Genomic DNA, 24479 nt, shown 5'->3' with positions numbered 1-24479 from the left:
ATGAGGCTTCACTCAGGGCTTGTGCCATAACCTCTGGGCCTTCTGTACTTCAAAAGAGAGGTTTCCTATAGCAGTTACCTGGCATGGTAAGATCAAGGGGTTTTGGTTTTGTTTTGTCACATCACGGTCACTTTGTGTCTCTCCCCTGTGTATCTATCTGTGGTAATGTTCACTTATGCTTACATGTACAGTATGTGAAAGTACAAGCCTTCTCAGACTTTCATCTGCTAGAATATTCAAAATCACAGTGTAAAAATAACTCTTATCTGATTACTTATCTTTGTTTGTTTGTTTGATTTTGTTTTTATTCTTTCTAATACTTTTGTAGTACCTGCAATGCATCTTGATACCTGAGGCTTAGCTTCATGCTTACAGGTTGCATTCTTATTCTCATGCTAGCAAAGCTCCTTTATTTAGCCTGTGGTGGGGAGAAATGCCTTCAAACGCGTATTTAATGACATCTTTGGAGGTTTTCTGCAGAGGTGACTATCGTGCCAAACAGAGACATCGTTGTGGACTTAATACACTGCTCTACAACCTAAGGTGCCTGGTTTAATTTTTCTTCTACGCATGTCATAATATCTCTGTTTCCTATTCCTAAAATAAGAATGGTATTGCTTCCTGCCTTATGTATGGCAGGCATAAAGCCATTCATGTTCATGAGGCATCAGCGTGTTACCGTGACCAGCACAGTGTGAAAACAGTGACTTAATTGTACTGAGAAAGAAATCAGGACAAAATAGTGTAGTTAGGTGTGTGGTCAATACTTAATGCTATAATTATAGCAGACTTTACATTAAGTGGTTATAGATGGAAGCATGTTCACTTGTCATTCTATGTACCATTTACAATCCTAATTCTTGTCCCAGGTTGTTGAAATTGGTCAAAAATAACAAATTTATTGAATTGATCATCTGTGGTATTGTTGACCAACAGACTCTAAAAGAGAAAACTAGAAAAATTCGTATTTTGGAAGGAATTACAGACGGAAAAATGCAGTTATTACATGACTAATTTATTATCTATAGCAAAGTCCAGTACTGTATGCATTAAGATATTATATTACCAGTTTGGAAATATGGGAAGACCAGTAGCAATTTCTAAATAGCTGAATCTGTTACTCAGCATTAAGAACATAATTAGCTTGTGAAAGAAAATGTTTGCCCAGAGATTCTGTGAGTAAAACCTACTTGACTTTGGATCTAAGGGTGAAACATTACACAAAATGTGACATCCTTTGTTGTAGCTTTTGATTTAAATACTTGCTGTTGATGATACAGGAGAAAAAACACATTGTATTTTCCTCTTCTTGGTACAAGGCACATTCTGACTATTCATATACTAGACTTTCCCATGTAATTCATATAATTATATCCATTTCAGAAGAGCTTTTGATGTAGGACTGAATAATGACGTTTTTGTTGGAGGTACATTGGCCCTGTTTCTAGTAATCAAAAAGCCTTTGCACATCTTTTCCAATTAACTCTTCTTTTTTGTATTGCTAAATGAGTTTCAGTAACTTTCCTATTCAGTTTCATTAACATGCAAATAGAGAGTTAATATAGGATAGTTCATCTGAGCGTGGAGAGCAGGTTATTTGTGCAATTTATTTGTGAAATGAATGGAATTATTATTGGTTCAGAAGACACACAACGTAAAATTGAGACAACTTGTTCTAGAGGAATGAACACAAATTATGGAATCATGATGTTCCCAATTATAATTCTTTATTTGCTCTTGTGAAGGTTATGCATTGTGATAGGTGTAAGTACTGCAAATTTGCAGGATGATAAATATCAGTGCCAGACACAGGAAGGTCTTAATGATCTTGGGCAGGAATTTAGAGGAACAGTCAGACAAACAAATGTCTGTGTATTACTAAATTGACTTCAGCTAATGATTCTTGGACTATGTAGACCTGTCCTGCAATAGAGTAGGACATGACTGTGTCAGATTGTGAAGTCTATTTGCCTGTGTTGAATTATTTCTGCTATCACTGCAGGAATTTGGACTTTGTAGGACTACCCCACACTATGGCATTGCAAGGGGCTTCTCTGCCTTGGAAAAATTTGTTTGACACTTCATCAAGGCTGAGTTTTGGCATTACTGACGTTGGCTCACACAGGGATCTCTGGTAGGCTGATCTAACATGAAAAATATCAGAGTTTCACAAGTTGAGTATAGGTAGGGCATGGTCCAAATAGGTATATTGGGTGGGAAAGTCAGGGAAAAAAAGGAAGGGGAATTATCAGCTTGAAAACAGGACAGTGCTGGAGCCTGAAACCTGAGTGAAATACAGACATAAAAACGGGCTTAGCTAAGGACAAGCTACATCTTAAGACTTTTTTTCATTTTCATGGTGATATAAAACATGATTTTCTTAGTGATGTGAGGATTTTAAGGGTAAGGTAAATGCTGTTTAAGTAGGACCCCCTCAGTGCTCTGTGTAAAAGCACTGAGGTGTAGATTGCTATGATCTTAATTGTGCTAGTTGTGAACTAAAACTAGGTACCAATAGGTATGTCACTGAGATCAGGCAGTAAGATTTCACATAAATATAAAGAAACTAGTAGTAGGTTCGTTTCTACTGGTATTCCCTGTGTGTGATCTAGTTCATAGACGTCTAGGAGGTTCCTGTCGTACCAGCAAAGATACAGTGTCATTTGACCTACCCTAGGATATTCTATAATACCTGGCTTCTATATGCTGGTCCAGAAGAGCCAGGTTTCCCATTGGGTCCTGAATCATGTTGGCCAGCCTCATTCAGGCAGAACACCTCAAAAAGGTCTAGGCACCGACATAAAATCCTACCGCTTAATCCATACAGTTAGTAGGACCTTGGCAGTGGACCTGCTGCGTGCGACTGTATGGCTCCTATACTGTACTGCGGAATAACCCACTGGACTCAGTTAAGTAGATTGATTTGGAGTGGGATTCCATTGGCACAGTATAAGTAGTGCCATGTGAGACTTTCCAGGCTGTTAGGCCATCTGCATGGAAAGGGCCATGAAGATGATAAGGAACCTAGAACATCTTTCTTATAATGAGAGACTGAACGAGCTGGGTCTGTTCAGCCTGGAGAAGAGAAGGCTGAGAGGGGATCTCATTAGTGTTTATACATATCTCAAGGGTGGGTGTCAAGAGGATGGGATCAGACTCCTTTCAGTGGTGCCCAATGATAGGATGAGGGGCAGTGGGCACAGACTGAAGCACAGGAGGTTCCATCTGAACCTGAGGAGAAACTTCCTTACTTTATTTTGAGGGTGCCAGAGCACTGGAACAGGCTGCCCAGAGAGGGTGTGGAGTCTCCTTCTCTGGAGATGTTCAAGACCTGCCTGGATGCATTCCTGTGCAATCTACTCTAGGTGTACCTGCTTTAGCAGGTGAGTTGGACTAGATGATCTCCAGAGGTCCCTTCCAAATCTAACCATTCTGTGATTCCATGACAGAGGCTTATATCCTTCTGGACTGGCAACTAGATGCCTGTGTTCAGGCAGCTGAGTGGAGTCTGAGGTCTCCAGTGCCTACAGTGCGAGCTTGGGCACCCAGGTCACGTGTGGACAATGAAATACAACGTGTCTTCAGCTCAAAATGGGTCCCACCCGAGCAGTGGGATTCCCTTGCCTGAAGATAGTATAAGTGGAAATTATCATTTGACACATCCTGCAGTATCGCAGGTGTTTCTCTGGGGCTGAGAGATGTGACTTATGATTTATGGGAGACTTTCTGAAAACTCAGTTAGAGGCTGGAATATTCTGAATTCTCTAAAACTGCATTAGACACCTAATTTTAGGCAAATGAATTCTGTCCCAGATTTCCATAGAGGCTCTGCTTTGTCACTGGCTTCTTCTGGCTTTGCTTCTGTGTGTTTTTGAACTACTTCATTAATCTATGTTCACAGAGTCTAGGGACTTTGATGCACCGTTTTCTATTTTTAGCTGTTATTTTATGGAAATAGTGTAATTCCTCTTCATGCACACTCAAGGGACAGACATTTAAGTGGGCTGCTTCTTGCTTGCTTTCATCTTTCTGTAGAACATGTCTAAACTAAATAATAGGTTTTGTCTGCCACAGTTTCCTTGCTCCATGGTAGATAACTAAAATGCTGCAAGATCTCTCTGAACTGATAGGAGTAAGGAGTGCCAAGAGTTATGGGACAGGTCCTCCATGGTCCCCAAGGTGCTCTGTGGGCAGGCAGCACTCTGGCAAGTGCAGATGGCAGAGGTGAAATTATGTGTTTGAGAGCATGCATGGTGGTATCTTAACAGCTGAGACAGGAAATCTGGAGATGAGTCAGGTCCAACAGAAGACAAATATATGGCACCTTTATGACGGAAAATTTGGGTGTGCAAATTTGAGTCGCAAGTGGTGGCACATTAATTCCCCATGGTATTTTAAAAATAATATTTAAAGTGTTGGGTGTGTAGCATTTTGGTCATGGTATGTGATGGCTTTTGTTCTTTCATCAGTGTAGTGCAACTTCAGCATGAAGTAAAACTAACTCAGCTCTCATTTTTTGACATGAAACTTTGAAGTGGTTACTATATTTAGTTTTTCACTAGCATCAAAATTGCTTTTATTAATATACACAGATGGTAGGACTGCATCACATTTATTTGAGGTGTTGATGTATTTTCAATGAGAGTATGTACATTGAAGTTTGCAACTAAGGGTTTATTTAGATGCATGCACACAGGTTTCTACTGTGATTCAGAGTTTCCAAGATTGTTCTCTTTGAGTTTTGGTGACCACTCTAAAAGAACATGGGTCTGGTCTCCTCTGGAGCTGGTGTCAGACCTGCACAGATGTTTTACATACCCCATGGTGACTCAGAGGCAGCAGGTTTCTGTGTGGGGGGCAGCTGAACTGAGCCTTGATTATTGATCTTACCTTTAGTTGTCCTTCAATTCCAGTTGTTTTTCTCCCACCAGTGAGAATTAAAATTCTGCAAGAACAGTAGAATTCATTATTTTTCCTGGGTAATTAACAGTCTCTGTGTCAAAGATGATTAATAATTTTAATTGCTTCATGTTCTTAGTAATGCTGGCAACTGGAAATCATTGTGGTTCAAAGCTTGAATGGTAAGAGTATATGAAAAGGAAACTGTGAACTGCAGCTATCAGTGCATTAATGATGTAAGTTGCCAACAACATACCAACTTTCTGTACAGCTTGTATTCCAGGGAGGGCTAAAAATGTGACAATTTGATTAATAATCTGTCATATATATTGATCATACCTGTGACTTTGTATGGTAAGAATGGAGGTTAATGTCGTCACAGAATGTACGAACAAATACTAACTGATAAGTCGTAAAATGCAAATGTAAACTGAGATAGTTGTTAGGTAGGGTTTATTCTAATGAATAGTTCTTATATTTTTTTACTCTTTTATCAGTGACTTAGAAAAAAAGCATTAAATTTCTCTTAATGCGTAGATGGCAAAGAGATGAGATGCTGGTTCATAGAGCAGTCAAAATTCTTTGATAAACTAGCTGTAAAGAAAAAAATATGGTTTAGATGGTGAAGGGCTCTGGAGATATGGTAGTTTAGATGATGCTCACAGTGTAATGTTATGGCCTTATAAGCAGAAATAGTGTATTAAATTGTTTCTGGTTTTACTGCTGCATGACCACTGCTGACATATTTTGTCCAATTCTGCTTCTGCAGTTTAAGACAGATGATGACAAATTGGAAGAGAATCAGAGGAGATCAGTGAGAATGGTTAGAAAGCTTGAAGCTATGCCTGAAGATAATGTGAGGCTCCAGGAACTTAATCCATTTAGCTTTCAAAGGGAACATCAAGAGACTGTTTCAACTGATTCTGGGAAAGCATTTGGTAGAAAAGATCTCACAGCAACAGCTAAAATTATGCCAAGACAAGTGGTTGAAATCTGAGGCTAGAGGTAAATAGCAAATTTAAATAAAACAAATTAAATTGAATTATTGGAATAATTTTTCAGGAGCTGTGATAAATTGTTTTTCACCAGACTTTTAAAAATACAGATTGGTACTTTTTCTTTTACTGTGTGTTCTGGTTCAAAGAGGAATAAGTTCAAATGTGTTTGTATTACATTGTTTGAGAAATCTGAGCAGTTCTTAAAAACAGACCTTCCTTCTTTATATATATGTGAATCTATGGATGAAGTGATATGCCTATAATGAAAACATACTTTGAAACATATTTAGTTAAATGCATTTTCATTTTTGTAAATACTGGAAATATGTCTAAACTCAATACTAAAAGTTAATAAGGGTATCTAGCCAGCTACTAAAAATGTGTTCACTACCTCCAATAGTGTCTCATGGAAAACACAGATGCTCTTTTCTCTGACCAACTAGCGATTTCTAGTTGATATATGATATTAAATAGTATTAAAAGTTATTTTAGGAGTTGTAAACTGCTGATGAATGAATAAGACTGAGCCCTCAAATGCCATGTTTGTGTGGTTACTACATGACACTGGATGTCATTACTTGAGACTAACCGTGTTGCTTAAAATGGAATTTCAGGTGCATTAATTAGAGTCTTTCTTTTCAACAGGCCCACGCTAAAGTCTGGCATCTCTACAATGAACATTTTCGTCCAACTCAAGGAGGAAAAGTGTCCATTGCCCTTAGCTCCCACTGGATAAAACCTCAACGTATGACTGAAAAAAACATAAAAGAATGTCAAAAATCCCTTGATTTTGTGCTCGGCTGGTTTGCTAAACCCATATTTATTGATGGTGACTATCCAGAGAGCATGAGGAGCAACCTTTCATCTCTGTTGCCTGAATTCAGTGAAGTTGAGAAGAAGTATATCAAGGGAACAGCAGATTTCTTTGCTCTTTCATTTGGAGCTACCCTGAGTTTCCAGCTCTTGGACTCCCACATGAAATTCCAGCAGTTGGAATCAATAAGCCTGAGGCAGCTCCTTTACTGGATAAGCAGTGAATATAACAACCCCCAGATATTCATTGTGGAGAACAGCTGGTTTGTTTCTGGTAGCACCAAAAGAGATGATGCCAAATATATTTACTATCTCAAAAAGTTCATTATGGAAACTTTAAAAGGTAGGACTGAGGATGTGCTTGACAAAATCATAATGCAAAATAGCCTACAGAGACATGTTGAAGAAACAGGCTAAAAGCTAATTTTGGTGTGTAGCATTAATCTTGGCACTTGTAAAATGAGACTGTAAAGCCCTTTCCTGGGTTTGTTCTTTTCAGCTTTTGAGGAACCTTAATATCTGCAGATAGCATTTAGAGAGCATGATGCTTCTGCCTTTGAAGTCAGTAGGAAATTTTCCACTGTCTTTGATGGGGGAAAGTGCAAAACATGTGAACTATACTCTCAATGCACTTAGGGAACTTTATTGTGTTATTTATTAATAGTTGTTTTCCATATCTTAGATGTATGAATGCATATGTACAAAATGTAAGAAGATAGAGAGTTGTGATCAATGGGATGGAATCTAGTTGGAGGTCTGTATCTGGTGGAGTGCCTCAAGGGTCAGTACTGGGACCAGTATTATTCAATATATTCATCAGTGATTTGGGCGGCGGAATAGAGTGCACTGTCAGCAGGTTTGCTGATGACACGAAGCTGGGAGGAGTGGCTGACACGCCAGAAGGCTGTGCTGCCATCCAGTGGGATCTGGACAGGCTGAAGAGTTGGGCGGAGAAAAAATTAATGAAATATAACAAGGGCAAATGTAGAGTCTTGCATCTGGGCAGGAACAACCCCAGGTTCCAGTACCAGTTGGGGAACGACCTATTAGAGAGCAGTGTAGAGGAAAGGGACCTGGGGGTCCTATGGACAGCAGGATGACCATGAGCCAGCACTGTGCCCGTGTGGCCAGGAAGGCCAATGGCATCCTGAGGTGTATTAGAAGGGGGGTAGTTAGTAGATCAAGAGAGCTTCTCCTGCCCCTTTACTTTGCCCTGGTGAAACCACACCTGGAATATTGTGTCCAGTTCTGGGCCCCTCAGTTCAAGAAGGACAGGGAACTGCTGGAGAGAGTCCAGCGCAGGGCAACAAAGATGATTAAGGGAGTGGAGCATCTCCCTTATGAGGAAAGACTGAGAGAGCTGGGTCTCTTTAGCTTGGAGAAGAAGAGACTGAGGGGTGACCTCATCCATGTTTATAAATATGTAAAGAGTGAGTGTCATGAGGATGAAGCCAGGTTCTTCTTGGTTACAACCAATGATAAGACAAGGGGAAATGGGTACAAACCGGAACACAGGAGGTTCCATTTAAATTTGAGAAGAAACTTCTTCACAGTGAGGGTGCCAGAGCACTGGAACAGGCTACCCAGGGAGGTTGTGGAGTCTCCTCTGGAGACATTCAAACCCACCTCGACACCTTCCTGTGTAACCTCAACTGGGTGTTCCTGCTCTGGTGGGGGGATTGGACTAGATGATCTCTTGAGGTCCCTTCCAAACCCAAACATTCTGTGATTCTGTGATATATATGTGGGAAGGTAAATACTATGCAGTAAGTGTTCCTCTGAAGAAAACATAAGGCTGAAAGAATACATTTTAAAATTAATACTTGGAAGCTTTTCATTATGCATCTTAATGTTGCTCTTGCACAAATTTTACATTGGTACAGCTGTGGACATCAATCACAGTAATCTGAATTTACATTGGTTTAAGGAGAACTGAATGTTTGAGGTTATATAATCTAAATTCTTTAATTGTTTAATCTGTTATTTTTTTTTCCAAACAATAAGGGAAATAAACTACCTTGTATGAGAGTTACTTTCTATTTTCCCATTTTCTTGTGGCAAAACAAATTTTTTCAGTCCTGGTAGTCACTCATAAGTTGTTGTGTTTCCCATTTCCACTTTCATTGTCTCTCATTGTAGCTGTTCGTTCAGATGAGATAGCCATTGTGTTCCATTGTCATTTTCATACAAGGGTTGGGCAAAAATGGCTTTCATTTTATTCTGAGCACTCTTAAGATGCAGAGGAGTTTCACGTTTGTGTCATCTGCTATTCTAGAAACCTAATTATTATAAATAAAATAAAAGATTAATAAATAGATGAGCCAGTTTATCCAAAATGGGAGGAATGGAATGTAAAACAGTTAGTTACTATTGCAAGTACAGTATTGCTGGTTTTCATGAAGTCAGATGAAGAGCTATAAGGAGCTATATTCCTGCTACCCATATTTCTGCTTAGTTTTTAAATTTCTGGACATACATCCATGGGTTTGCCCTTTAATCTCAGCTGACTGGAAACAATCTCAGTTTACAGAGCTTCCTTCTTTTTAATGTGCCACAAGAGCGACAATAACAGTAGTTCTTGTCAATAGTAGTATTGTCATATCGAGTTGAGAATACTGACACTTGGCTAAATGTTTCACAGAAAAAAGCCAGCAGAGACAGTCTGGATCCGCAGAAAGGACTAAGACATCATTACGATGAAAATGATTGCACCCAACATTTCTGTGCATTGGAATCTGCAAAATGCAATGTAAAGACCAAAGGTCTCTATGTAATACCAATGAGGATTTGGGTGAGAAAGATCCACAACAGGCATCATGCTGTCTCTCTCAGAGAACGCGTAGCAAAACACTATAATGTAGAGGTTTGTGAGCTACTCACCGCCAGATTCACTCCACACTTCTCTGTCTGTGTTAACAAATCTGTGCAGCACTGTCGGAGCAAGCCTGTAGAGAAAAGAGTTGGTGTTGAGGGCCTGGTGTCCAGACTGTGTATTCCTGAAGCCCATTTCAGGATTAATTTCACCTCAAAGGAACCCAAGTCAGGCATCCTGAGACCATTTTGTGATGTGACCTGAAGTGTGGTAAGGAGGGAGATTTGCTCGAAGGTGTGCTCCTGGTTTCAGCTGAAAAGCTGATATGGATGTCCACGCTGACACAGCATGCTGTCATCAGTCTCCGTGCATGGTTGTTTGTTGTTGGGTTTTTTTGTTGTTTGTTTGGTTGGTTTTTTTGTGTTTGTTGTTGTTTTTGTTGTTGGTTTTTGTTGTGGGGTTGGTTTTTTTTTGGCCTGGGAAAAGGTTTCTTTATTTGCAATTCATAGCCCTAAATCCTTTTGCTTTTTACTATTATTGATCTTCATTTTTTCCCCCAAATACCATTTAGGATTAGCTAGAGTGAATAGAGCTGCTAGTTGGTTGGAGATGTCTTCTCATATGGGTGGGTATCTAACCACTTACACGAGGGTCATATTCACTTCCCTGCTCTCTCTCTGGTGCAACAAATAAATGGATTGTTCCTTGCGAAGTGGGGCATGCTGACCAGGAGGCTGTGCAATCTCCTCTGTGCCATGTTGACTAACTGAGGGGTAAGGTCATTATCTGGGGAGTCGGCAGGTCTGAACTCAAAGAATCTTAAGGAGAATGGGAACAGCCAGGCCCCTGACAGGTGAGGACTGAGGTATTATCAGATGTGTCCAGAGGTAAAACATAGATCCTTGGGCACCTTCCATGTGGAAACAGGGACTGTGGGCTTCATACTCCTCATGCACTGTGGTTGGACAGCTGAGCAGAGGGTTTTAAGGATCTGTATTTGATGCTTATGCCTCTGCCATGTTTACTTAGACTATTTCTATACTCGTGAGGTAAACAGAGCGTGAACTGAAGTGCCGTTTAATTTTTAACCCTGTTATGGCAGAGTTCTGGTCTGCACAGTAGCATGCTTCTGGGCATGCTGTGGGGGATTGCTCAGGTCAGGAGGTATTTCCAGTAGGTAGTATGGACAGGGCCACCCAGTTTTAGAAGCAAGGACAGTTTTCATTTCAGTCAACTTGGCTTGCACACCAACAGACATAAAAAAGAGGGGAGCTAAACAACAGAAAAAAGAAAAAGATAACATTTTCATTGTGGTTTTCCAGTAACATGTGATTGGTGCAGGATACTATGTTTGAGACTTCCAGACTTTTTGGAACTTCTAAAAAATTTTCAGTTTGCTTCTTTCATAGGTGATGCTTAAAAGTTAATACATTTTTAAAGAAGGCTTTGAGGAGAATTTTTATGAGGTGCTCAGGAAGCAGGGGAGTGCTGTGTGATGTCTTACAGAAAGGATGAGATGCTGTTCAAAGATAAATTCTCACTGAGACTGTCTCACAAAGTGGACTTGTATTGGCTTTTACTTTGTTGGTAATGCAGATGTCATCAGGGATGCATGCAGAGGTTAGAAAAATACTGGCATTTGCCAAGCACAAAAGAATGATGCCTTTAGGAGAAGTATTGCATTTCCTTAGACATTTTCTCATGACTGGGCCAAATTCATTGCTTATTTGACTGCAGTTCATTTAATTGATTCAAACAAGGAGTCCAGGTGGTCCTTCACAACTAATTGCAATGCAGTACATTAATAAAACCAGGATAAGATGATCTTGATGTTCTGCTTGCCTGAAATAATGCTTTCAGTGTTACTAGACATGGAAAATACTATGTTCAGTCAGTACCTAGGCTGGGTTGACAGAAGATGGTGAGTAATAAAGATAAACTCTGCTGGCTACAGACCCAAACATGAGTTCAAAAGAACATTTAAGAGTGTGCTGAAATGCATTGCTGCATTTGGGTGGGTCTAATTATGTAATTAAAATAAGCACACTCCTTTGTGCTTCCCTGAAACTGAGCCTTGCCCAGGAACATTTTGCTGAATCTCAGTGTTAATACAACTAAAAGTGAGTAGAATAATTTGGAATCTCAAAACTATAATGCTGGCAAAACTAACAGATGCCAGTAGACCCTGATTTAAGCCTATGAAGTGAGGGGTGACTCTTGAGAAGTCAAACAGTTGACCTGGAATGTATACATACTTTTAGAAACCCTTAAATATTTAAGCTGGACAATGCTATGTCATAAAAGATGTAAAGAGACAGAATTATCAAATAACGAGGGTCTTCCTGCATTATCACTTCTACTTAAAATATTAAAATAATAATAAATAATAGTAAAAATTAATCAGCACACCAAAAGTGTTGTTTGGTTTTCTCAATGCATATTTGTAGTGGAGGGGAAGGATCAAAAGGAGTATAGCTTTTGTTTGTGTGCAGATTGGTGCAGCATTAATGGCCTGTAAGTGCCCAGGGTGAGTGGCAGTGGGTGCTGAGCAGAGCGCGGGGCCACACGGTTACTGGCTCAGCTGCTGTGAATGGTCCGAGCTGGTGTGTCCTGCTCCAGGGCACAGGACTGGCACCCTCTGATTTGCAGCACTGCGGTCAGCCCCTGCTGCACTGTTTCTCTTTCTAAATCTGGCTTGTTTAAAGCCGAGCCAGGTACCTCTGCTGCCTTGGCAGCTCCCTGGGGCCAGCTGAAATATTTCCCTCAATGCCCCAAGGTACTTGTCTGATCTGTTGCATTGTTCTTACACATGAATACCGCAAACATTGTTGATACGGTGTAATCTACAAATGGAAAATGAGCCCTGCATTAAGTTTGTTTTTTCTCTTTCCTCAGCCATCCGGTACGATGGGGTTAATGTGTTTGGCTACACAGTCTGGTCCCTCCTGGATGGCTTTGAATGGCACAGGGGATACAGCATTCGGCGTGGATTGTTTTATGTTGATTTTCAAAGCCACGACAAGAAGCTGATGCCCAAATCTTCTGTCTTGTTCTATCAAAAGCTGATAGAAAAAAATGGCTTCCCACCTTTGCCTGAAAACCAGCCCATAGAAGGGATTTTTCCCTGTGGCTTTGCTTGGGGCATTGTTGACAACTACATTCAGGTGAGTCTGATAATAAAGCCGACAGGCTGTCCAGCCAGATCAGTGCACAGGTTTATGTTGATAAACTTGCTAGATGGAGTGTCTTTGCTGATATATATTACCACAGTGCTGCAAGGAGATAGGTACAAGGCTTTTGCTCCAAACACTGTGTCTTTCAGTCTTTGATAGACTTCCTGCATGTGACCAAGGAGATCCAGTCAGATTGAGATACGATAAATTGCATTTTAGAAAAACATACAGAAATCGAAAGGGATCTGATGCTCATCTTCCCTGGACATGTCATGTGATCAGTTACTGGGAATCAGTCCTTTTCAAATGGAAGCTGATTACAACTGCTAAAGTGTATTTCCAAATGTCCTAGCCTATGAAATGGGAAGTATTACCGCTTTTTCAAGTCCATAATTTTAATGGTAACATATCTGTCTGCTGTGTTAATGTATGTTTTAGGAAACTTGCTGAAAGCTCTTAAAGCTCCAGTGGCATGTTTCTACATCTTATGCATATACATTCTGGTACTGTTGCTAGAGAACTTTTGTGTAAAAAACAAAACAAAACAAAACAAACCCAAGAAGTAAAATTAGATCCAAATTAAATTTCTGTATTCCTTTCTTGTCATTTTGTGCACTACTGTGTCTGACTTTGTGGCTTCAGTGGCCCTGTATAGCACCTAGCTAGATCATAGCTCTCGCTCTTTTTATTTCAACTAGATCTGATAATTCAGGAGAACCTTTCAAATTTTAAGACTTCATAGCATGTGTAAAAATTGTAGCTTAGTTACAGTCTCTTTAACAGTTTGGCTCTGTAATTCTCAGATGCTGTTTCTGCTTGCAGGCCTTTTCTAACCACTGTAAAGAGCTGTAGTTAAATCCAACACCAAGGCCAGATCCAAGAACAGAATTTTTAATATAGATTTTCCACAAAGACGTAATCTTTCTTAAGGCTAGCTTCTAGGGGGCTTGTTTGTTTTTTCTTACTACAAAAGTAAGATTAGACTTTTTTCTCTTGAAAAATACTGCAACCTCTTTACCTAGTGCACCGATCTCCAAGAAAATTCTACAGTCATTATCCTCCTAGCTCCAGACAGATTAGGAATTGGAAACAGAATTGCTACCTTTGGGATCAATAACAGCTATAAAGTTGCAGGCTCAGTCAGCCTAAGATAGTTAAAAAATCCCTCCCATCCCCCAAACTTTCAAAGCTGAATATTTTCATTTCAAAAGGCCATTCAAATATTTCATGCTGTAAGGCTTAGGTAGCGTGATTTGTAGATGCATCACAGTGGAAAAACTCTTTTGACAGCATTCCCACAGTATTAGTGGCAATGCATGCTTTAGTAATCTACAAGGGACAATTCTCCAGAAAAGCAATTTCCCTCAGACATGCTGTTTTTTATTACTTTCTTCTATAAGCACAGTACTGACCTCTCCGGAGAAAATAGCAACTGATTTTCAGCAGCTTCTTTATACAGTCTGCAGAGCCTCAGCTACAAGTTGAACACTGGTTGTAGGCTGACACCTGCTTTTCAAATAGAGGGCAGGACATGGGAATCTGAACTCAGGGGGAACCTTGCACCAAGAAAAAATTTAAAACCCCCACAAATAAACACATGTGAGAGTAGTATCTTGTAGTTTGGGTCTTTCTTGTAAGAGTTACGCTAGAATACGAACAAGATTTTGCACTGTGCATTATTTTAAGTAATTAACTTTTCCATTTTCTAGTCCATATTCCATTTTCTAGTCCATATTGTGTTTGCAATGTTCATTAGCAAGTGAAAATGTAATTATGTGGTACCCAGTATATCATACATGCAATTCCCACATCTGAAGGCCTAAAGACTTATGGGAAATACATTTATTGTTGGAGTGACATACAGTGGGTTTACTTGGAGGCCTGAAAAAAAAATTGATTTGCATATCAACATCCTGCTGAAATAACTTGGAAATGAGTTCAGTATGAGTTAGAAAAAAAAAAAGATGTCTTTAGCAAGAAGGAAAAATTTTGTTTGTCAATGGAATTCATGTTAAAAATCAAGTGCAGAGCATTACGCATCTTTTTCATAGTCAGGAAAAGAACTGAACATGGAAATGTTGCCGCATTCATAATTTTTTTAGTGTGTTCAGGGCATGGTCTTGAAATTGAAGCTAGTGTGTAATTTTTAACAGACCATGTCTCTGTAGGCCCTTCGGTATAGCGTGTTAGTCTTAAAAAAAAACATTTAAAAACCTACTGTAGTCTTTGCTGAAGATCTGCTTCTTTGTCGCAGGCTAAGTGCCTTTTTCCTGAGCAATCCCTTGTTTCCTATACAGACTGGAGCAATTTGGAGAAGACATAAACATGGTTGGTGACCATTAGCATAAGCTTGTTTGGAAATTAGGATGAAAATGATACATAGATTTGGTACCTTTTTGGTGTCACATGTTAACAGAAAATTAATTCATACAAGTCAGAGATGTTATCACATCAGAGATGCGAGAGAGGTGCTAAATTAATGTTTTAACTTGTGATATTCTTTGACTAGGTTGTGCTCGATGATTATGCTGTTCCCACCTACCTAGAACAAACAGCTCAAATCTGGTCTGTTTCTTATTTTACCCAGGTAGACACAACACCCGCCCAGTTTCTTGACTCTAATGTTTATGTGTGGGACGTTCACCAGACGAAGAAGCTTATTAAAGTGGATGGAGTGCTCACCTCGAAACGCAAGCGGCACTGTGTTGACTTTGCTGCCATCAGGCTCCAGATCTCTCTTCTGCAAGAAACGCATGTCACACACTTCCATTTTTCACTGAAATGGTCCTTAATCCTTCCTTTAGGTAACCTTTCTCTTATCAACCACACACTTGTTCATTATTATCAGTGTTTTGCTAGTGAACTTCTCAGAGTTAATATAACTCCTGTTGTTGCTTTATGGCAACCTATGGCTGAGAATCAAGAGCTTCCAGCTTCTCTTGCCAAATATGGAGCTTGGGAAAACCCAGAAACTGTTCAGGCCTTTGTTGAGTATGCCAAATTCTGCTTTACAAGCCTTGGGGACCATATCAAATTTTGGATCACAATGAATGAACCGTCTGTTAAAAACTTGACATACACCGCAGGGCACAACCTGTTGAAAGCCCATGCGAAAGCATGGCATCTTTATGACAAAGAATTCAGGAGAACTCAGAAGGGTAAAATATCTATAGCTCTGCAAGCCGATTGGGTAGAACCAGCTTGTCCCTTTTCCAGAAATGACCAAGAAGTTGCTGACAGGATTTTGGAGTTCGACATTGGCTGGCTTGCAGAGCCCATATTTGGGAACGGTGATTACCCACAGATGATGAGAGCATGGCTTCACCAAAGAAACAGCGTTGACCTGTATAATTTCCACTTGCCTTATTTCTCAGAAGATGAAAAGAAGTTAATCCAGGGCTCATTTGATTTTTTTGCCTTGAGTCACTACACTTCTACCCTTGTGGGCTGGGAGAAAGAAGATGCACTAAAATATGACCACTATCTTGAAGTTCAAATGATCAATGACATCACGTGGCTGCACTCCCCCAGTAGAGCTGCAGTAGTGCCCTGGGGACTGCGAAAATTGCTGAAGTGGGTTAAATCCAAGTATGGCGATGTTCCAATTTATGTTATGGCTAATGGAATTGACGATGACCAGAATATGATGCATGATAAGCTCAGAGTGTATTACATACAGAATTACATCAATGAAGCTCTAAAAGGTAAGGAACCATAGATTGTTGATGTCACAAATCCCAGATTATGTTTAACTTAAAAAAAAGAAATCCTAGGTAGAATACTCCAAATGTTGCTACAGCATAATAGATAGTTTTTATTTTTATTTATGACTGATTGGTGTTACTAAACATCAGGAAGAGTGACCTTGCATAGATTCTGCATAAGACAGCAGAAGATATTTTTGTGGATTCAAGAAATTTAAGTAGATACTATATGAGAAGCTTCACATGTATTTAGTTAGATTTTCTTCTTATTGCATGTCTGCTGTTGTTTTGCTTTGTTGCTTCTCTCCACTGGTGTGCCTCAGGGCTGGGTACGAGTTCTGTTCCTCAGCTGTCTCTGTATCTTATCCAACAGCGATCTTGGCTCTTCATAATATTTCAGCTATCTACCTCATTATGCCATTTCTTGGACTCTTTCCTGCTCTTCAGAACTCCAACCAGTCTTTTTCTGAGTCTGAAAGAATCATAAGGCAAAACCCAGGCATTTTGAGTCTTCCTGTCAACACAACACACACTTTTCTTTTTTAGAAAAGCACAAGACTTGAATGAGATAATTTTTACTGATGAAGTATCTTCTACATCTCACTGTAAGCTGTTGCAGGGGCTAATTATTTAGTGGTTTTGTACATAGGTGTATTTATAGAGATACATAAATCTTAATATTATTTTTTCTTTAGCTTCAGCTTTAAGCCGTTTTGTTGTGCATTGCCACATATTTTACCTGTGTAGGTGTTCACAGAGAGAAAAGAAGCTCTCATTTATGTCTTTGATAAATAGCATCAAGAAAGCTCTTTGTGTCCCTTACTATAAAACATCATTTAGAACCTTTCAATCATTCAGCTTTTCCCCATTGCCAACATTCTTCTTGAGAGGGCTAAACCCAGACTTGTTCTTTGACATCCTTGCATTTGCTCATGTTCAAATGCCAGTTGCTTGCTTATGCGAAGCTTGCTACACTACCTAAGCTATGTCCCTAATCTTTGTGTTATTTGCAAACTTCGTGAGAAGTAGTTTTACTTTTCTTTCAGGTTGCTGATACATTGAAGATCATTAAATATCTTAGTGCTAAATGCCAATCTCCATGGTAGAAATACACCTACAATGACACATGCTTACCTGCAATTGCATTTCTAGTCTTGCTAGTTCTGTTTGAGACCAGTTGAAATCCGCTGATCCCCTTAACCTTGTTACATTCTATTTTCTTGATCCAAATACCATACAATACCAAATCATTTGCCTTGTGAAATTCTGTGTATATTACATCAAACATCACTACTTATATTGATCTGCTGATCTCATAAAAAGATGTCAAGTTAGTTTGATAAGATTTATTTTTCATAAAGCTAAGCTGATTGGCATTAATCTTATATATACCTTGTAATTCTTATTTATCAAGCTTATATAATCTATTCCATTCTTTTGCTAGGTAACAAAGGATGCCTGGCAGGTCCATAATTTTCTAGGTCATCCTGTCTACTCTATTAAGTATTGGCTTTAACTTCCTTCTCTGTTAAATTCCACCTCTTTCATGAATTACTGAACATCAATAGAAAGTGCTCAAGAGTTTCTTCTCCCGTATTTTGAAGCACTGGGCGCATTTTTTTCTGATCTTTAGTTTAAAAAAAGTTTTTACCCTTTAGTTTAAAACCATACCTTGTCCACATTTGGGGTTCAGTCTGTTTCTTTCTGTATTACTTCTCTCCTTCCTACCACTTTACACCTTACCAGTTCTTGGCATTTCTGTTTTCAAAGCGAGTATGAATTTGGGCTTTTCTCCCAGTTCTCATTAGCCAGAACACCTGCACATCCCTGTGCCTTTTAGAGAACTTCGTGATTTGTACTCATCTGCTACCACTACCCTCCAATCACTTCCTTCTCCCCTGTTCTGCCCAGCCTGGAAATCCTTCCTGTGTTTTTCAACTTATCACATGTAAACCTTATTTTCCTATCTTTCCACCTTCTTTGCCAGAATATTTGCCCTAAAGATCACCCTCCCACTTTTGACATTGTACACTCCTCCATAGTGTTTGGTCTGTCAGTAATACTGGCTTTTTCATTCTTTTTTTTTCTCTCCCACTTGGGTGTTGTGCTTTTGTCCATCTTGTCCTTATACAGGGAGCAAGCTCTTCCCCTTGGCATCATGACTGATTCAGGTTTCTCCAAAACATGGCATTTTTTCTGCAAGTAACTGTGCAGTAACTGAGATGAATTACAAATCCTGTGTCCTTACCTCAGTGTCATGCTGGAGAGGAATGAGAGGAGATTTAGTACATGTGTGCTCTCGCCTTAAAGTTCCTATTCTGCCACCTTCTCCTTGTTGTTTCCAGGGTCTGGGTGGGGCAACACTTGTGTGTGCAGTGGTGCTCACCTGCATTGTTCAGGAGAGCTGACAGGTTTGTGCAGATAAGTGATGCCACAATACAGGATGGGACCTTTGGTCTGAAGCTGTATTTTTAAGTGTACTGCAGTGTACAAAGCACTTAAAAACACAGCCTCAGTCCAAAGAGTCTTTGCCAATTGAAAGTTCATCTTTGCCAATTGAAAACAAAGAAGAGCAGTAACCATTTATGTAACACTGTTAAATCCACATACAGTTTTACAAACATGAACTAATTATCCTGGGTAGCAGCTCTGTAAAAGGGAAGGTAAATATTATTTCATTTTACACATGAAAAGTAGGTTAGAGGTGCTAAATGTCTTGCATGTGGCTGCAGAAAGAATTATTTCCAGAGGCATATGAAAATTCAGCAATCCTTAGCTTTCCGTCCTGTGTTCATCTGCTAGAATATGTTGCTTTAATTTGTTAAAAATAGGGATTTTCTGAGATAAAGTATTACAGTTTGTGTTTGCTACTGTGGATTGATTGGTTTTGTCAAGCGGGACTGATGGCTCAAGGGTAATGCTGCAGCTGCTGGACCTTTTCCAGCAGCCAAGTTAGCAGTATGGATTGTGGACGTGTTCTCAATAAAGACTAATACAGGTCATCTTGGATCAGAGACTCAAGTCAATAACAAGAGACGACTCTGATCTGCATAACCTTTCTACTTGCACTGGTGATATCTCAGTACATGACCTTGGCATGGACGCGTCTTTTCCCGATGTCACTGTACCTTTGCCTCATGAGAAGTGCAGCCTGTTGTCCTCTGTTCCTTGGCCATCCCCATCAGATGATGCTCTGCAAGGGAGAAGGAGCAATCAGAGAAACTGGCTGCAGAAATCCAGCTGCAGGAAACCCAAAACCTGTGTTCTTTCATACATAAAAAAGAGCCATTGTCTTATGATAGGCTCCATGCTGATCATTAAACACAGTCATGCACTCACAGCTGTGTTTACCAAGCACAGGGAAATAAATTGCAGGATACTCACAGATCATGCTGTCTGGCAGTGGCTGACAGATTCTTACTTTTTATGACAAACACTTTGTAGATATACGTGTACCTTATCTTATTTTTGAGAAGTACAGATGTGGGTTTAACATTCCCCTGCGCCTGCTTTATGTATTGGCATATGGTACTGCTCTTGAATGCCAAAGTGACATTTATTCATTTCTTCAACACTTTGTTTTCTTTCACAGCTTACACCTTGGATAATGTTAACCTGCAAGGATATTTTGTGTATTCTTTTAATGACAAGACTGCTCCTAAATATGGTCTCTACAGTTATGTTGCAAATCAATACGAACCAAAGCCTTCTATGAAACATTACAGAAAAATAGTTGACCATAATGGTTTTCCTGGTCCTGAGTCTCTGGAGCTGCTGTGCCCAGAAGAGATTGCCTCGTGTCCTGAATGCCACTTCTTCCGAAACAGAAAATCATTATTAGCTTTTATTGTTTTCATATTTGTTGCTTTTATTGTTACTATATTCTTCATTTCTTACTACTCCAAGAGGGCAGAAAGAAGGTATAAATAGAGCCGCCTCTTGGAATACATCACTCAGTACCCTTTCTTTTGCATCCCCTTGGGAAATCTGAAATAAGAGCACATGATGTTGCGATTACTTCAGCACTAGGAAGGCATTTACATTGCCTGATACTGCAGGACATTGAAACTGAGAAGAGAGTGCTAGCATATGGCTTCCAGAAATAGTTTTCTCTGCTCTAGTACATTTGGTTTATGACCAGTCCTTAATTCCTGTGGTTGGAGTTATCTCACAACTTTCCCTGGGACCTTTTGTTGAGCAGATGCTTTTCTCTCCTTGGATTTCGCTTGCTGAGTTGCACAGGTAGAAGTATGTTTTGAAGACATGGAGCAATGGACAAGCTTAAATGTCAAAATCTTCAAGAGAAGATCGGGGAGAAACAAAATGGTTTACTTTTCTATATTAGGGTTTAATGCTGATGTTGCTTGATCAGCCAACGCCTGACTGGAGCAGGAGACATGACTGAGCAGAGATGGAGGAGAATTGCAAAAAGCAGTGCCGGGGGAAGGGACACCCCCTTTCCTGAAGCAGATGCAGAGGGAAGAATAGGGAGACATGATTCTGTGCTGCTGGTAAATCCTTAAACTACTACTCAGGTTGCTGATGGCTGGGTCTGACTTCAGGATGTCACTGGAGAACTTCAGCTAAAGAAGTTGTGTCTTTCTCAGTGGGGCAAGCAGCAGGGGCATGTCTAGGGGTGGCAAGGGTCATGCCACCTGATGTGAAGAGCTGAGAAGGGTGAAAGGGATGCTCAGTAAAAAAGCAGAGAGCAGGAACTGGGATGTCTTTACTGTCTCCGTGGTCAGAAAGCTGTGTGCCTGACCCTGTGCCCTGTACCCCCAGACACAGCAGGGCTGGGGCATTCCACTTCTGCACTTTTTGTACACAGCTGCCACTCCACTGCTGCCCAACTACTGACCTGCTGGAAACCTGGGGATAATTTAGTGAGATGGTCTCTGCATTCCATTTGTGTTGAGGGTGGAGACATTAAATCCCAGCCTTTTGCTGTAATAATCCAGCCCTTTCATGCTGCTTTTGCCAGGGTCTGGGATCTTGGAGCTGTTGGTCCAAGCCTCTTCCAGGATGGCTGGAGGGTCTCCTTGGAGCAACTGGATCTGGCCCTGGCAGCATTTCATCCCAAAGTATTACTGAATGTCTGTGGGCCTCTCATTTTTCTCTCAGTAAGATAACTTAGAAAAATATTAGCAACACTATTTTTTAGTAGAGATAAAGAGTGAATGGAAAAAACCCCTGCATTATTTTGCCTGCCTTGTGAATCATTGCATTAGAAGTGTCCTCGGAAAAAAGCAGTGAGGTCATTTTCTCTTCTCTCTAACTCCAGGCCTGCAATGCCTTCAGCTGTAATTGTGTTTTTATTGCTATGTTAAAAATGTCAGTCACTGAAAAGAATATTTTAAAGGAAATGTGCTGTGTGTTAATTAATAATTATTTATCTACTAAAACTGATTTTCCTGTATTAAATGTGATGTTTATCTACTAGATGACTAGTAGATGATTAAATGACCTCCTGGGGTTCCTTTCAACCTGAATAGTCTATGGTTCAGTGATTCTGTACTGTAAATTAATACTTACATATGAAATACAATTTTCATTTGTAACTTTAGATTATATTTTTTCATAAATAATCTATAGAAATAAAAAAGAGTATCTTATCATAATGATTAATATATTTGGCCTCTAGTTGCAGTCTTAAAATGGTCTCTCTTTGCACTAATGTATATTTTGGTATAGAGTTAAGGTGAAAAATTCAGGGTAAGTGATGAAGTATTAAAAATATATATAAAAAATATTTATGGCTTGATAAGACTTGCTGAAGAAGAGTGAATTTTAAACTGCTCTATATTTATGCATTGGGGCCTGGTACAATATGGATTACAAAGAAAGAGCTCTCCCTATATGTACAAAATGCTAAATGGCTGTCTCCATGGTGTGGCAATGAATCACCTTGCATCACATTACTCCAGTAATATTAAATGCCTTCACAGTACGTAACAAAAAGTGACATTCATTAAATACAAGCTGTAGCCAGGTCATGCCTAATCTGTGTGTTGTGTGTGTGTGTGGGTATGTACATCTATTTTGCTGTTTGTAAAACAAAAGAAGTCTTGGCCTGGTCTTTCTGAGAATCCCAGTGGACATGTCTCCCCTGGATGTGAGGGGGTTCAGGGGTCCTGGGCTGGGCAAGTCCAGAAGAGCAGGGGTGCTGTTGGGCACTGTCCCCTCATGTCACTGACCTCGAACCACCCAGTGAGTTGTTGCCTTGTGCTCTGGAATGTCCCAGCCACAGTGTGTTGTGTGAAGCAGTAGCCCAGGCACAGAGGAGATGCTGCAAGCTCTTCCTGTGGAGGCTGGGTGATATGTAACCACCGACAGGCAGATGGCATCAACTGGATATCTAATTTGTAGGTAAATTGGGATTTGTTGCTGTGGGGCTGTATGATCGCATCCACTCTTGGTGCCATGGCCCAGAGAAGTAACGCAGCCTTTAGCGTCATTCCCTTCAGAAGGGTTTTTGAATATTGCTGCGGAGCAGTGACCAGCTCGTGCTGGGCTCAGCAGTCGCCGCTGGGTTCTGCTGAGCACTCTGCCTGTGGCGCTGCCGGCGCACAGCTGTGTGCGGCTCTTGGTGGGTGAATTGCACAGTGATGGGCCTGGGAAAATACAGGCTGGTCTGATGGAGGTAATGGCACAGTTTTGTCTCAGGAATCTGCTTCATTTTATGTAATCAGGGGCCAGCCCAACTTTCTTGTCGATCTTCTAGAAAAAAAATCACGCTCCACTAACAAGAAAAGAGCCCTTGAACAGGCAAAGATTAGGTACCTGTCCAAGGAGAGCTGGGGTGTGCTTGTGCAAAGTGATGTGGTAATCACTGCCTGTGATCGGGCTACGGGCCGTGGGGAACTTCAGTTGGGTACCCACGTGTGAGCGGTGATCTGGCACTGCCCTGTCACCCCCTGTGCCTCCGGAGCAGAAATGCTGGCGGCAGCAAGGACTTCGAGCAGAGGGGACTCCATGCTCAGGCTGCAGAGGCAGCTCAGGGGAGGATGGTATTTTTTCTGAAGAGCAACTGGAGTTTGCATGTGATGGATGTTAACGTGCATTACCTTATATAGACTAGTTTCTTGATTTTAACCATGTTTCTAGAATGAAATGTTGTTGCCAGTTTGCTCAATGCTGCAGATTAAACATGTTGTAAAATACAAAATTATATTTTTATTCAAAATATTTTTGTGACATGAGTGCAAAGCTTCTGTTTCATTTCTTGAAAATATTGTGCAGAGTGACTGTGGGATGTCTTTGCTAAATGAAATGTTACGTTGTTTTTATAACAATCTCAGAAATGAAATAAAGATACTGCTTGTAACAAATTGTAACATGATCTTACTGTTTAATCTCTCCCATTTCTCTGTCTGCAACATGAAGTACAGAGTACTTTAGGAGACGTTGTTATGATAACTCTGCAAGGAGTTTGTGTTGCTGTTTGTTTTTCCAATGACACGTAAGTAACTGTAACTTTGTTGGAGATTGCTGGGGCCTGTGTCGACACAGAGGTTTTTCTAACAGACCTGGGACTTTGGAAGGGTTTTTGTTCTTTGCGTGTTTTGGTTTGTTGTTGTTTTGTTGTTGTTGTTATTGGTTTTGTGTGGGTTTTTTTTTGTTGTTGTTGTTTTGTTTTAAGAGTGCTGCTATTTTAAAAGCCTGTGGAAGTAACCATAGCAATACAAAATTGGTTTTTTTTTGCATTAGCAACACTGCAGCAAATTTAATAGCTCCTCTCTTCCAGTAGTTACTCACAGGCTTGAAGGACTTTATCAGCATAGCTGTGGCGCTAAGCAGTCAGTTTGTGGCGTCCTTGTTAAACATCCTAAGGAAAGTAAATGTCAAGGTTAAAGGAAGTGGGAGCAGAAAGAGACAAGTGGCTGTCCAAGTGTCAGCATATTTAAACACACAACTTGCCCTTCACTTTTCTCTTTGCCTTGTATTCATTTGCTTTTGAGTCACTTGATCATTCTGCTTTCAAAAACCTCTTAGGTGAAAATGCCCTTATTCAAGGCAACTAATTTAGTTTTAGGTGCTAGGTTTCAGCTTCAAGTGAGAAAGTTTAGCCTTGTTCCTTCTT

General features: G+C 40.1%; 1 protein-coding gene across 1 annotated transcript in view; it reads left to right on the top strand.

Moving 5' to 3' along the window:
* The window catches only part of KL (klotho), a gene marked incomplete at its 3' end in the record, with an annotated part of 48027 nt that extends 27698 nt beyond the window's left edge, over positions 1 to 20329 (top strand). The window contains exons 2-5 of the mRNA XM_080363444.1: positions 6543 to 7053; positions 12418 to 12686; positions 15283 to 16399; positions 19992 to 20329. Of these exons, the coding sequence (XP_080219570.1) occupies positions 6543 to 7053; positions 12418 to 12686; positions 15283 to 16399; positions 19992 to 20329 (2235 nt within the window). The remainder of the gene's footprint in view (positions 1 to 6542; positions 7054 to 12417; positions 12687 to 15282; positions 16400 to 19991) is intronic.
* Between the last annotated feature and the right edge of the window lie 4150 nt (positions 20330 to 24479).

Source organism: Nesoenas mayeri, assembly GCF_963082525.1.
Source record: "Nesoenas mayeri genome assembly, chromosome: 1".
Classification (NCBI taxonomy): Eukaryota; Metazoa; Chordata; class Aves; order Columbiformes; family Columbidae; genus Nesoenas; species Nesoenas mayeri.
This window is presented reverse-complemented; position numbering and strand designations above follow the sequence as displayed.